The following is a 14,799-nucleotide window of genomic DNA, read 5'->3' as shown; positions in this document are numbered from 1 at the left end:
GAGTTCCCTGGTCATTAATAGAAACTCAAGCTGTTTGAAAGGTAGATGGAATTCCACAATAATGTTTAAAAGCAAGCCAAGAAAATAAAAAAAAATAAAAAAGGGTTTGTTATGTGGTTTTGTTGTGAGAAATTATCTTGCAGTCTGGCGCCCTCATGTGGAAAATCATAGTGTGAGCATTACCGCAAAAGTGTCAACATGGCCTCTTAGCAACCAGACGCTCGTGCCTGGACACAGACTGATGCCAAACATTGAAGTTAGGCTACAGAGTTTGTGTCTGAGTAAAACAAGTCCGCCGGTATTATGTCAATAGTTTAGAAGGGGTAATGCGTTAATTTGATAAGCAATGCAAAACTGAATTTGACGTATTAACTTATGTTAATTACTAACATGCATGGCACTTAAATTAATCTAAATATCTGCGCCTAACGTGAGCTCAGCTACGTGGTAGCATAACTTTAGAGGCTAGCGAAGTTAGCATTAATATGTGTTTGCTTACTAACCTCAGTTGTTAGTTTACGTGCCTTATCTGGCAGGCTAATAACAATGACGTTTAAGTAAGTCTCCCAGGAGACAGTTACAGGCAAATAAAGCACTTTGTATGCATTATAAGGGCAAATTTCACGATATAAAAGTTATGACACAGAGCGAGAAACAAAAGCACCGCGTTGATGAGGAGGTGGTCAAAGAGCTGGTGAGTATAAAATTCACATTTATTTGGTTAAAATGACAATTGGTATCCATTTAATTGTCCAGTTTTAATGATACTGCCTTAGACAGTTGACCTCATTTTTTATTTTTCTTCTGAAAGATGAACACGAGAGTTATTCTGTATCATGAATTCTTTTTTTCTCCACAGTGCCTGTCCAATGGAGTGTCCTATGAAAAAATTGCACACGAAGGAAGCAACATCAGCTCCCTGGAGATTTTCTTCTCTGGTTTTCCCCGCATGGTTGGGCTTAACTTCTTCCCCAGGCTGTGTCAGCTCACCATAGTGGGCCAGAACATAAAACACATTGAAGGACTTGAGTGCTGTCCTCTGCTTCAGGAGCTCTGGGTAGTCCAGTGCAATCTCACTGTAAGTCTGTTATGCATGTTAGATTTCTAATAATCAATAATGACCTTTCTGATCACAATGATATGCAATGGCTTGAATTATCTCAGTATTGCCTTTATTGAGCGGATCTTAAACCTTACACATTATGATCACGATCTTTCCTCTGTTGCATGTATGGATCACCTTTAACTGACCACATAGCTTGAGCAAAACAGCACACTGTAAAAGTTAACTGTATATAATTAAACAGTAATCTGTCCAATCTTCTGTTTTTGCAGGAAATAGCAGGAGTACAGAATTGTCTGCAGCTAAAGAAACTCTACCTTTATGATAATCAGATTTGTGAAATAAAGAATTTACAGTTGCAGGTCGACCTACAAGTTCTGTGGCTCAACAATAACTGCATAAATCAGATACAGGTTTGAACTGTTAATTATGAATTTCCATACCAACCTTTTCACAAGTGTTTTTTCATGTATATCAAAGGACATGCTACAATATGTGCAAACTTTTCAATTTTCTTTAAGAATATGTCTTTAAAATTGCATTTTTACACAGTTTATATTATCAGTAGTTACGTTGCATTTTACCTTTCGGTTTTTATTTGTGTTGTTTTTTTCTAAAGGGCTTGAACTCGCTTGAAAATCTCAAAGAACTGAACCTTGCGGACAATAACATTGAAAAGATTGGTAGGTTTTTAGAATGGTCTGTATTCTCTGTGCCAGTTTTGATTGAGATTCAGTGAGCTGTTTGAATAGGATAATAATCAAATAATTTCTAATAACTTATTTTCAGGGCACAGCCTTGACCCTAATGTCAGCCTTCAGAATCTTAATCTCTCCGGGAACAAGATCAGCTCCTTTAAGGTAAGATTAAAAACAGAAAAATGCTTTTGTAAATGTTTTCCTATTTATTTTCTAAAATATTATTAAAATCCTTGGTCTGAAGAAAAGGGCTTCAACCAATTCTTTTGAAATGTCGGGGTCTCAGCCAGTTCAAATTTTTCATCAAGTCCACAATGAGCTGGCTGCACAAGACTTTCTTTGAGTTATTGAGAAGCGTAATTTTATTTTTTTTGTTATTCTTTATTGAAAGCTATACATTCATGATTATGTCTATTTAAAAAAAATGTCATGAAAGGTGTTCCTTGGTGTTAGTCATTTATACACTTGAGACATATACTGTAGCTGACATGCTCATTCAGAGTATTTAAACTGAGTCATGTCTGGTTCAAGGTAATTCTGAACACAACACAAAAAGTGTTGTGGCTCCAGCGTTGATTGGATGAACACCTCAGAACAGATTCTTGAAATCAACCTTTTGTCCAAACTCTGATTTCCTCGACCCAGCTCGGCCTGAAGAAACCAATTACTGCCACTCCCTGCACAGAGTCGCCAGTTTGTTGAAACAATCAACCACAGAAGTGTTTAACTTATGATGTCTCTCTGATATTACTTAATTTATAGTGTGCAGTCAGCAGGACAGGAGCTGTAGACAGTTTGTAGAGCACTGTGGTTTTATAATAGGTAATTATGCAAGTTACTATTAATGAACTACTCTGTGTTTCCTGTTGTTGTAACAGGAGCTGACCCAGCTTGCACGCTTACCCCATCTGAGAGAGCTGGCACTGAAGGACCCCACATCAACCCCCAACCCAGTGTGTCTGCTGTGTAACTATGCCACGCACGTTCTTTACCACATGCCCGGCCTCCAGCGACTTGACACCTATGATGTCTCGAGCAAGCAAGTTAAGGAAGCAGCTGAGGTACTGAGGAGATGAGCAAAAACCCTGCGTTGTACTGAGCAAACCGGTTGTTTGTTTAGCACTTCAGAGGACATAAATTCTCCTGATCTATGTTGATTGCTAACGATTTTCTTAATTCTTAATGTCTTAAGTTTTCTTTAACTAGCTTTTTGTTTGATCTGTTTTTGATTGTTGTCGTGCCTTTGTGGAGTCACAAATAAATATAAAAACAAGCGCAATATTTAAATCAAAAACAGGATTTCATAATACATTTCTTAAATTTATAATAATTATCAATTATTTTTCTAAATCTGTTTTTCTTATAGTCCACAGTGATGAAGAAAATGATGTACTACAACATGCGCGTACGTTCTGCTCAGAGGAACCTGGTAGAGACTCGGCTCAGTTTGATGGAGAGGAAGAAAACTATGTTACAGTTGCCTGAAGAATGCATCAGAACAATCAATCACACTGTTAAGAATGTAAGTACATAACTGTAACGAGTATATGCTACAGGTATCTGTTATTGTGCAGGGTTAAGAGAGGTGTTTTTATTTTGGATGCATGCCTAGCTTGAACGGGAGCTCTCCAAGGTGCCGGCTGGTTGTAAGAAGTCTGCCGGCACGTTGGACGACGAAGCATCCCACCTGCTTGAAGGTTCAGCTGACAGATTTGACCCACCAACTGACATCAGCGCGTGGAGCGCCATGGAGCACAAAATACTGAACAAGATTGAAGCATTGAAAGAGAGATTGGAGCTATGGACGAGGAGGCTTGATGAGTATGTTTATTTTTAATATGTTAAATGGGAGAATTTTACCGAGAAGTACTGATTGAAGAAACATTTCCAATGTGAAAACGTTCCTTCTCCCATATTCAGGATTGAGGCCTGGTTTGAGCGGGATTTGGCCCAAGCCACATACATGATGGAATATACCGTCCAGTTTCTGCTGATGGAGCTGGAAAGTGTTGGAAATATTCGTTTGGAAGAAGGCTGCTCCACAGACCCTTGGTATGTACCTCATATAATAAAATACAAATACAACAATCACAAGAGGACGGGGCGCTGGTTTAGCTCAGTAGAGCCGGCGCCCCATGTACAGAGGTCATAGTCCTCGTCACACTGATCGCAGGTGTGACTCCCGGTCTGCCGATCATTTGGTGCATGTCATCCCCCACTCTCTATTCCAAACATTTCCTGTCTATCTTCAGCTGTCCTGTCAAATAAAGGCAAAAGCCAAAAAATAAAAAAATCTTTAAAAAAATAAAAAAAAACCTCACAAGAGGACAAGTCAAAAGCAGGTCTCACTTAACTCGAGTTCCTTTTCTGTGTACCTAACAGGTTTGCTTCCTGTTGCGACCTCCTGCTTTCCCGCTTCTCTCCTTCAGACTTTAAGGTTCACAGCGTCACTGGCATTAAGATCAATAAAGTTATCCGCATTCACAACAGTGCTCTGAGGCTGCGCTTTGAGGACAAATTTCACAACCTTTTAGCAAGCGAAGAGTCTGCTAACTTTTCACAGTAAGTTGAATTAGACCACAATGAAAGGTGATAATGTTTTGTGTTATGAACATAGCTTTTGTCATTGTAACAGCAACAGGACCGTCTTTTATTAAGTTTAATCTTAACTTATCAAGCAGGAATTATAGACGTCGGCTGGAACACTTGTTCTACGTAGCCGACCCTGAAGACAATAACGAGAAGGAAGAAATTTTGTGCATTCTAGAGGAAGGCTTCAAAACAGCTGAAGACTATAAGGTCCGTATACCTAACACCTATCTTAATTTTATCTCCTGTAAGTCACTTAAGTACTGTATACCTGTATTAGTAACATATTGTAATGAAAGGCATCTGCAAAAACACACTTTTACAAAAGATATCTGTTTTTAAACTGAATGCAATTATAGAAATAGTAGAAGGAAGTCAAAGTTCTAGTGTAACGTTGTGACGTATTAAAAGTCTTTGTCCTTAGTCCTCTACAGAAATAACTAAACATGAGAGCTACGTTCAAGAACAGAATCTGTAATTAAGAATCTTCTTTTCACTCCTGCTGACTTTCACCTCGTTCATTTTGAACTAGACCTTGGATATAGAGCGTGCTGTACCTTTATCAAACAGTCTCAGTGTGACTGAACTACCCAGAATTGAACACGCACTGCGCCAAGCCAGCGAAGACGACTCCAAGCACTGCACAGATTTGATTCCCTTCAGGCATGGTGAGTACGTTTTGCTGGTTGTAACTGTCCCTCCTCTTGTGACTGCTGCTTAAAGCTAAAATGCGTTTCTATTTCTATAGGTCAGATCATTGTTTCCAAAGTGTTCGTGGGCCACAGCATGCTACTCCGAGAGGGCGAGCCGATGGACAGAAGCATCTACCCCAGAGTCTACTCGCTGTATCGGAATGTGGACACTAAGCAAAGAACTGCAATAAGTGAAGGTATGCAGAACGTCACAAGGCAAGAAAATTATTCTGTTTCTGACGCAGTGGTGTGATGTTGTTGCATCTTTCATTCAGAGAGACCACGCTCCTCAAAAACACACGCAGGTCCTGAGTGCAGCCCCCGACGGAGACAGTGGTTTGTGTTTGATCACAGGCTTGTTCTGCCTGAGTACATTGTATATTTTGAATACATAACAGGGGTAAGTGAATCATCGGTTGTGGTTGTGTATATTTCCATGATGTTGCAAATCAAAATGTTACCTTGAACAACTTCACAGTTCTTCATTTAAAGCTTTTAATTTGAGAAGAAACCACTGTTGCACAAAAAGTGTTCGGATCATGTTAAGCCCTGATTTTTACTCCCCTCCTCTAGGAGCAAACTTGTTTTTATAATTTGTATGAACTTCATTTTATTTATTTTATTTTAACAACCACTAAAGTAGAACACGTTTTCAACCTTTTGATATGTTGTTATTAGGATGGGGAACGTCCCGCGCTGCCAGGCCATATCACAGACGCAGATGATTCTCCTTCCAACGACATCATCCTCGACAAAGAAGTCCTCAACATGAACCCTGTGCTGAAGCCGCAGCCCAAGTTGTTGAGCTTAGATGACAAAATTCTTCTTAATGTAGCCAGAGCCAATGTCCTCAGTCAGATCACTGTAAGTGCTACGGCCTTTTAAACGACAACTTGATTCTAAGGCCATTTTAAACACTTACAATAAATGAGCTGCATTGTATTGAATCTCCAGGTGCTGAACCTTCATGGCAACAGCCTGAGTAAAATAAAGGAGATTTCCCACCTCACAGCTCTGCGCCATCTCACCATCAGCTTCAATGAGTTCACACGCCTGGACGACATTTCTCACATGGTAAAACTGACCCTTTAAGACATAACAGTGTGTCCAAAGTCATTAGAAAGCAGCATTTACATTATAAGAAGCCTTGTTTTCAGCATGAAGTGAAATATTTAACATCTCATCGCCTTGTTACCGATAATCGCAGCCCAACCTTGAGTTTCTGGACGCTAGCTATAACTGCCTGGTGACCCTGGAGGGGCTGAGGGGGCTGGGGCAGCTCAAACAGCTCGATGTTCGCTGGAACAAGTTGACCAAAGCCAGAGAGGATACGGCTGTGCTGAGGAAACACACACCTGCTCTGCTCAGGCTTGACACCCGATACAACCCCTGGAACAAGGTGGGGACTGTTATCAAATACAAGATGTTGTGTACAATGCACACTAAGAAGAGTTATACTGAAGGTGTTTGCCTTTTCTTCAGCCCGTCAGAAAGACGATACTGGGCCGTCTAACGACACTCACACACCTGGACGATGTGATGGTAACAGAGGAGGAAGCTGGTGATGCTGTTCAGATGGCTGCTGGATCCAAAATCAACCAGGTCAATGCTATACAGGCACTGTAGGTTTCTGTACAGTGTTGGTGAATGAGTACAGAGATCAGATTAGAAGAACAAGTGCAGAAAACATTTTTGTTTTTGGCCTTTTATGCCTTTATTGACAGAGAGAGAGGACAGTGGATAGTGTTGGAAACAGGGGAAGAGAGAGTGGGGATGAGACCCAGCAAAGGGCCGAGGGCGGGAGTCGTCGCTTTGAGGACTGAGAGAGTACCTGTATATTTCAGGATGCACTGTAATTCAATCAGACCTGTCAACACTCTGCTCACAGGGATCTCTTATGGCTCACTCGCGTACCAGCACTGACCGTCCCCGCAGTCTCAGCCTGCTGTCAACAGCCCAGCTCTTGTGTCTACTCAGTCCTGGTCACTTTGGCCTCAACGCAGAGCTGGAGCCAGACTGGACTGAGAAGGTGAGCTGTAGAAATGTGGGTTTCCCCGCGAAGCTGTAACACACATCTGGAAATATTTATACACGTTTTATGTGTGAGCAGATCACCACGCTGAACCTCGACAGCCAGAGGATCTCCAAACTGATCAATCTGAGTAAGCTGGTCAACCTGCGCTGGGCCTCCTTTAATGATAATGACATCTCCAAAGTGGAGGGTCTTGACAGTTGCTTGAAGCTGGAGGAGCTTTCACTCAACAACAACAGCATCAGCACACTCAGCGGTTAGTCACACTGCCAGCTATACATGACGTAGGAATATCACAATGTTAAGATAAAGATTATTTTTGTGTCTCTCTTTCCTCTCGGTTTCTTCAGGCCTGTCAAAGCTGCATAGTCTCAGTAGACTGAGTGTAGATGGGAATCAGCTGTCTAGTCTGGATGCCTCCATCCTGGATCAGTTGCCCAACCTGTCCTTTCTGTCTGTGGAGAACAACTGCATCAGTTCCCTGCACGGCGTCCAGAGAGTCCGCTCCCTCCTTGAGCTCTACATCGGCAATAACCGGATTTCAACATCACAAGACATCTACTACCTGAAGGCAAATGAGAGAGAAATAAGGACAGTTGGTTTCAGATTTTCCCGCCTTTTTCACTGTTGTCTGAGCTCATGTGCTCCTCTTTCTTTTTCAGGGATTGACAAATCTCATCATCCTCGATCTGTACGGGAATCCTTTACTGGAGCGACTGGAAAACTATCGGATTTATGTGGTGTTCCACCTGCCCTCTCTTAAAGCTCTGGATGGCATTGCGGTGGTATGTACTGACAAAGAAAACAAGTCCAACCTCTATATTGTTGTGATGATGACATAATTATTCATGTCGTTTTGGTAGGAGGTTACAGAGTGTGAAAATGCAAAGGATATGTTTGGAGGACGACTAACCCCTGACATGGTAGCAGAGAAGCTGGGCCACTCAAACTACACGGACATCACCTACCTCACCCTGCAGTCCTGCTCCATTAGGTAAAGGCTGTACAGAGCTAAAAACGATCACAATCATAGAGGTTTATGTCGCTGAAAAATGACAAAATAAAAACGTTGTTTCCCCTCTCAGGATGGTCGATCTGTCTCCAGCAGACCTGTTCTGTAGCCTTCGCAGTGTCAACTTAGACCACAACAGCCTCACCTCCTTCTCAGGCCTCATCTACCTGCCCAACATCAAAGTATAAATCACACTGAATGCCAAATATCAACATTACACCTGAGCTCCCGATCAAATGAATGATTTCTTTACAGGCTCTGTGCCTGAACTACAACCACATTGAGTCCATCCTGCCCAGACAGAAGACTCAGGCTCATCTGACGAACAGACAGATACTGCACAGCAAGGTGCACTCCAGTGGTTACGGCCAACAGAGCCCATCCAAGGGCAAAGGGTAACACAGTTCTTATTTTAGACACTCATGTCTTTTCTACTTTTAACACAGTTTAGCATGAGTTATTTATTAACTCAAACTACATGTGTGCTCTGTAACCATTAGGGGGCAGCACTGACCAGCCAATGTGTGAACTGTCTCTTGACAGACAAATCTTTGTCCAAGTTGTTTCATTAAATACCAAATAAAATGTAGATGTAAACATAGTTTTAAAAGATCTAATAGTATTTTAATTAATTTGAAGTAATAGGCAATATTAATAAGAAACATGTTTTCTTTCTAGGGACATTATTTAATTGTAACAGAATATTTTCTTTGTTTATTTATTTCCAGTTTCTACATAGTCAGTATATCATGGTAATAATAATATGATTGTCCATCTGTGTTCCCCTTTAACAGAGCCAGCACATGAGCTGTGCTGTGACAGGCATGCTTTTGTTTGCCCTTCCTGTGATTGCCTTTGGGTGGTCTGCACCTGTGAGGTTAAACAAGACAGCAGAAGGGACAAAAGAGATGCTCATTTAACCGCAGACTGTCATTCTGTGTTTAAGGGAAACTGGGCCCACTGGCAGTCTGGAGCCGCTGATGGGCAGCCTGGAGGTGCTGCATTTGAGTCACAATGGCATCTCCAATATGGCCAATCTGCAGCTCAGCAGGCTCACCAATCTTAAAGCGCTCTTTCTTCAAGGTATGTATGGTTGGCGTACCACCCCGTCGTCACAAAGCCCGTTCAGAGAGTGGCGTAAAGAGCCTGTGAAAAGGCAAACACTGAGAGCAAAGTCTCCCATAGACCCCAGGCCAGGTGGGAGATGAGGCTCGAAGAAAAGAACCACTGACTTTCTTTTCAATCGCTTTTGATGGCTTTTGATTGAGTTTTGCTTTTTCTGGGTGATTTCTCCCACAAAGCCGACCTTACTTGTCCTTTCTTCCTTTTTTTGCTTGGAATGTTTTGGAAGCTGTCCCTGTCATTTCAGAGCCGTTAACACCAGAGGCATAACATAAATACCAGACAAATGTTACATTGCCTTAAAATACCGCCTCTAATGTTGTTTATGTTGGGCAATGTACCTTTTTATGTTGCTTAAAGAATATTAGACTACTGTTCTAGATATCTTTTCATTGTTTCGATAAGGACTTCTCTCTCCTTAGGTAACGAGATCAGCCAGGTGGAAGGACTGGAGGGACTTCACCAGCTCAGAGAGCTTGTGTTAGACAGGAACCGCATCAAAGCTCTGGCCGACACCTCATTTATTTCCCAGAACGTCCTGCTAGAGCTGCACCTCGCAGAGAACCGGATCAGGGAGCTGAACCACTTCGATCCTTTGACTGAGCTCCGCAAGCTCTTTCTGGGCATGAACAAGCTGCAGGTATTCTCCTCCAGCAGCAGAATTCTCCACACCTGAAGGATTTTTTCATGCTTATATTCAGATTTTCATTAAAACTGCTTTTTCAATTAGGCTCCCAGAATGACTCAAACTAAAGCCATTTCCTGAGGTTACCACCGAGGTCACACAGAGCTTTTGTGCAGCTTCTGATTTGCCACCATACTTTACTGATTGGTTCATACACAAAATGTGTCCGATGTTTAAGAATGTATTTCATTCAGCATGCAGCATTATTACTTTCCCCTGCATTTGCAAAGTAAGACATGAAGTATAGTAATCATGAGTCATTACCACCCCACTGTGGCATGCGAGGGGTAGCATTAAGGAGAATCAAGTTTGATTGAAGGTCAGGGCCGTGTGTATGAAGACAGACGTGAACAATCAGGACGACGTGTAATCAGCTTCCAAGTCTGCATCTGCTCCTCACCAAGGGCGAGTGATTTGCACTTTTGTTACCACTTCCTTCTTTCCTTCACTTCCTTAATGTTTTCATGCATTCAATTAAGACATAAAATACAGCAATCATCCCGGCGAAACGGTTCTCACAGCTTGGGGTGGGGGTGTCTTTGAATCTCAGCCAATTTCAACCGTAAACCTGCGAGTGACAGGAAACACCCCTCATGCCCTGTTGCGTGCCCAAACTCTCATGAGATTAATAAGAGCTCACACATGTAATCTCTCCCATCAGCTGCTTCCATCCTCCTGACACCAAAAGTATGGAAGGTTCAGCCCTGATGCATATGTCTCCATTATCAACACACAGCCGGACACAACCAGTGGGAAAGAGAACTAATGTTTGTTTCTTTGCTTTTTATAGGACGTCACCGAGCTGGAAAGACTAGACGTTCTTCCTTCGCTGTCGGAGCTCTCTGTTGTCGGCAACCCTGTGAGTATAACAGGTGTTTGTGCATCAACCACAACCAGGAAATAAATATCATTCAGGTTTGTTTGAGCGTCACCGAGCGATGTGAGTGTACTCGCTGTCAGTCACAGCACACTTTGAACTTGGATACAAATTATCCAAAGCACACTCACAGGCTCAATTTCTCACTTGCACAATCCAGAACACTATCCCAGTGTAACTCTGCTGCTTCCAAATTAAGCGATTACATGATGGCCCATCTGTTGTGCTTCAAACTGGCCGGCATCACAGACAAATCCTTTGACCAAATGGCAGGGCGCTATTGGCCCGGTTACATCACCCATCTGGAGCCCATGGATCAGGCCTTCCTGCAGCCCAGGGTCTCGCTGTCGTCCACAGGGCTCTGCTCAGCTGTGGTAGTCTCTATCGTCCTCGACCCCCATCCCCCCCTTTTTCCCATTGGAGGGGTTAATCCTGCCAGGGAGTAGAGGCCAACAGCCACCCTGGAGACATTACCTCCTGCTGTTGACAGCATGAGATCGCTACCTCACCCATGTTCCCTGGCCAAAGTCTGTCTCCAGTGGGCATCCATTGGCATGTAATCACAGTTTAATAACAGCAGCAGTGACCCACAGGAACATCAAGTTCTGTGAATGGACTGGCTGAACTTCCCTTCAGCTGGGAGAGCTCTGCTGATGTCAGCTGGGTCACCGGAAGTTTTTAGGGATCCACAAACCAACATATTTATCCCACATGTCTGTAACACTTCACCTAGGTTAAAACTTCTCAATACAAGTTAGAGTCAGCTTAACTAATTACTGTAATGTTTTATCAGACAGGTGCTTCTTCTTCTTCTTCCAGGTGGCCAGAAATTCTCTCCACAGACCGGCTGTGGTGCTCCGTCTGTCCTCCCTGCAGGTCCTGGATGGAGTGATGGTCACCCTGGAGGAAAGGACACGGGCTGAACTCCTCAGTGCTGATCCATCAGTGAGCTGCACACATAATCCCATAGAAACACTTACGCGCATTTATACATGTAGTAATACATACACAGTCTATCTATTACTGAGAATAAGGAGGTCACGTCTGCAGGGAATTTTGAACTGGCACTGGGGGTATTTATACGATCAGGTTTAACACGTTTTTAGGGTAAGAAATAAGGCTAGTTTAAGGTTTCTTACACTCTCTTTGTACTCCGGCATGAAGCCGAACCACAAACGAACAAAGACCTTGTTTGTGAGAAAGCTCATAATGGGCCTTATCATGTACGATATAGTCCAACTGGAAGAAAAGCAAATGACAACCAAACGGCAGCCACAGAAAAAAGGGAAAATCCTGGATCAAACTCTTTTAGTCTGACTGATTTGATGTTCATGTAATGAGAGACCAGGGCAGTAATTCTCCTGCAGCTCTGAATTAAAAGCAGCCTAAGCCTGCTGGCATCATCCTGCTGATTAGATGAAATGTGCCCGGCCGATAATGCACCAGTGGATTTACCCCCTATTAGCCAGGTCAACGCGACCCCCTCTGCTTGTTAATCTTCGGAACGACAGAGCAGAGACGCTGGAGTTTCTCATTAAGACAAAGACAAACAAACCTCATCACTGCGGTTGCTCTCGTTACTTGTGATTTCTTATTTGAACATGTTTATTGATGAGTAGTAATTACTATTCTCCTACAAGATGCTTATATATGTGGAACAACAAGCAGTCAAATTACCAAGTGTGTGGGTGGAGTGGAAACACTGTGGTGACAGAAGTAGCAATATGAAGAGAGAGAAAATTGAAACAAATACAGACTAACTGAATGTCTGCTTCTGTTGTCTTTGCGCTTCTCTTAAAGCCATGTTCCCAGTGCCCTGGAGCTTCTCTTGCTACCACTGAGATAAACCTGCCTGGACTGCGACCTCTAATGCCTCGAAACACCCCTCTGAGAGCGATGGGTATAAGTGGAGGACTGCAGAGCTCTATACATCGGCACGATATCCTTACAAGTAACATGGATGAGCCTCATTATCATTACACACACACAAGTGAGTGTGACATTTCATTATACAGTAATAATGTTTACATTTTTTTAAAGATTTTTTTTGGCCTTTTATGCCTTTATAGAGAGAGGATAGTGGATAGTGTTGGAAATAGGGGGATGACACGCGGCTAGGGGCCGAGGGCTGAGCCTCTGTACATTGGATGCGCGATTTAGCCGTTAGCTAAACTGGCACCCCCAACAGTATATTTTTACTGTAACGATATACCAGAAAACTGTTGTGTTTTAGGTTGACTACAGGTTTAATACTCTTTATTCTTTACTCAAACTTCAGACAAGAGGAACAAGCTCTTAAATCCTCCGCGAAGCATCCAAACCGACATTGCCTTCAGACACATTCGGAGAACAGGAAGCAACTTGCCAACCACGGGTCTCCTTCCTGATGGGAACAGAGTCATCATCGCGTATCCCAACCAGGAGCAGGACAGCAGGTGAATCAAAAATTGAACACACACAAATGTGAGATATCCGTTTAAAAGATGATCGAATCCACTTTGACTCTTTACTTGTTATATTGCAGATTTCCAAGTGGTGGCAAACCTTCACCCTTGTAGAAGCAAGAGACACATTTCCCTTTGCTGTTTACATGTCAATAAATCACACTTTCAGGTTAAAGTCAAACATATTTGGAGCTAGAGAAAATTAGGTTGATTGTAATGCATCCCTTTCAAATGCTTTATAATGACTGTGACCTTATTTTCTATCCCTGTACGTGATCACTAACCATGGTAATCTGAGGATGAGAGGTTTTGGTGTCATTTCCTGCAGCCATCTCATCCTTGGGTCCAAACAAGTGAAAAAAAAAAAAAAAACACTCACAGATGTAAGGGCGTGTGAGGGTGGCATGCTGCATCCATTGGGTCAAACGCATCCCCAACAAGTGGATAATCCAGCTTTAGCACACCTCTCTGCGGACAATAATCTGCTGTCGCTAAGATAAAGATGTAATCCTGAACGAGGTCCAAATGGATTTCAGAGATTGTCAGTTTCATCATGTTAGCCTCTTTTCGAAAAGCCCGGCGCAGTTTTTTCGACTAATAGGCAAATCTCGTGTGTGGTAACAGGAAATGAACCTACTCCGCTTGATATTTCTGATGTTAGTTCTGCTCAACATGAGACTATAATCCTGTGTGTCTTCCTGTCAGTTTAGTGTGGTAGTCCTGTAGTTAACAAAAAAAACAAATCTGAGCCTTAAATGTGGAGGATGTATCCTGTATTATGAGATCTAAAACGCTTCTAGGGCCTAAAATCTGATAATTACATGATGACAATCTTCACATGGAAAGATTTAGTACATCTACACCCATCCATTAACCTCTGCATGATTGTTTTAATGATACATAGTCCTTAAGGAAGATAGAGCACGCATTAATAAGTTAGGACCCAGTTTTGAAAGAGTTTATTTTCCCCATGAACACCTTCTCATTTCTTTATATCCTCTGAAGCCAGAAGCAGCAACATTATCTATTATATATATCTTCCATCACCCTGAATGTTTAACTCTCTGGATCAGGGGCATTAACATGACCACTAGGTGTCCTTAGAGCTCCATTAGCTCTCCCTTTACGACACTGCCAATCAATCCTCAGTGAATCCACCACCTGCCTCGTAGCGAGTCATTTATCGGCAGCCTGTCTAAACTTTAGCTTAGCGGTCCCTGCCTGTGTATCCTCGGCTGAACATGTGAGGCAACAGCGTGCTCAAGGCAGCAAAAGTGAAAAGCTCTCCCCAAACAAGCTCCTCTAATGCATGTACTTAACTTCACTTAATTTGTGTTAATTCCCAGCATTAAGCGGGGCTAATGACAGTGCAAGTGAGTGCACTGTCATTACCTTGCTCTGCCTGACATCAAATGGCAGCTGATGGACTCGCATGAAAAAAAAGACTCTAATGCACAGATTTGGGGGCTCAGTGAGAGCTCTCTAATGCATTTGGTATTGCAAAGGATAATTACACGTTTTATATGTGTGTACAGTATGTGCAGTATGGATATGTCAGGAGTATAACTGTTTGTAATGCAGTTTC

The 14,799-nt window shown here is 42.5% G+C and overlaps 1 protein-coding gene across 1 annotated transcript; it reads left to right on the top strand.

The window, feature by feature from the left end:
* Nucleotides 1-637: 637 nt before the first annotated feature.
* lrrc9 (leucine rich repeat containing 9) lies at nucleotides 638-13,386 on the top strand. Its single transcript, XM_069662186.1, has 32 exons — nucleotides 638-694; nucleotides 860-1,078; nucleotides 1,336-1,476; nucleotides 1,683-1,746; nucleotides 1,853-1,923; nucleotides 2,640-2,822; nucleotides 3,128-3,283; nucleotides 3,374-3,582; nucleotides 3,682-3,813; nucleotides 4,144-4,323; nucleotides 4,443-4,560; nucleotides 4,883-5,018; nucleotides 5,099-5,239; nucleotides 5,318-5,446; nucleotides 5,746-5,906; nucleotides 5,997-6,116; nucleotides 6,250-6,441; nucleotides 6,525-6,644; nucleotides 6,931-7,071; nucleotides 7,153-7,330; nucleotides 7,425-7,645; nucleotides 7,737-7,859; nucleotides 7,938-8,068; nucleotides 8,160-8,268; nucleotides 8,342-8,481; nucleotides 9,033-9,169; nucleotides 9,631-9,848; nucleotides 10,684-10,752; nucleotides 11,590-11,715; nucleotides 12,571-12,760; nucleotides 13,049-13,205; nucleotides 13,295-13,386. Exons 1-32 carry the CDS (start codon nucleotides 638-640, stop codon nucleotides 13,326-13,328), a joined length of 4,503 nt encoding a protein of 1,500 aa, XP_069518287.1. The 3' UTR covers nucleotides 13,329-13,386.
* The last annotated feature ends 1,413 nt before the right edge of the window (nucleotides 13,387-14,799 follow it).

This window comes from Semicossyphus pulcher, unplaced genomic scaffold, assembly GCF_022749685.1.
Source record: "Semicossyphus pulcher isolate SPU_LCO1_2020_fin unplaced genomic scaffold, fSemPul1.0.p SCAF_14, whole genome shotgun sequence".
NCBI lineage: Eukaryota > Metazoa > Chordata > Actinopteri > Labriformes > Labridae > Semicossyphus > Semicossyphus pulcher.
This window is presented reverse-complemented; position numbering and strand designations above follow the sequence as displayed.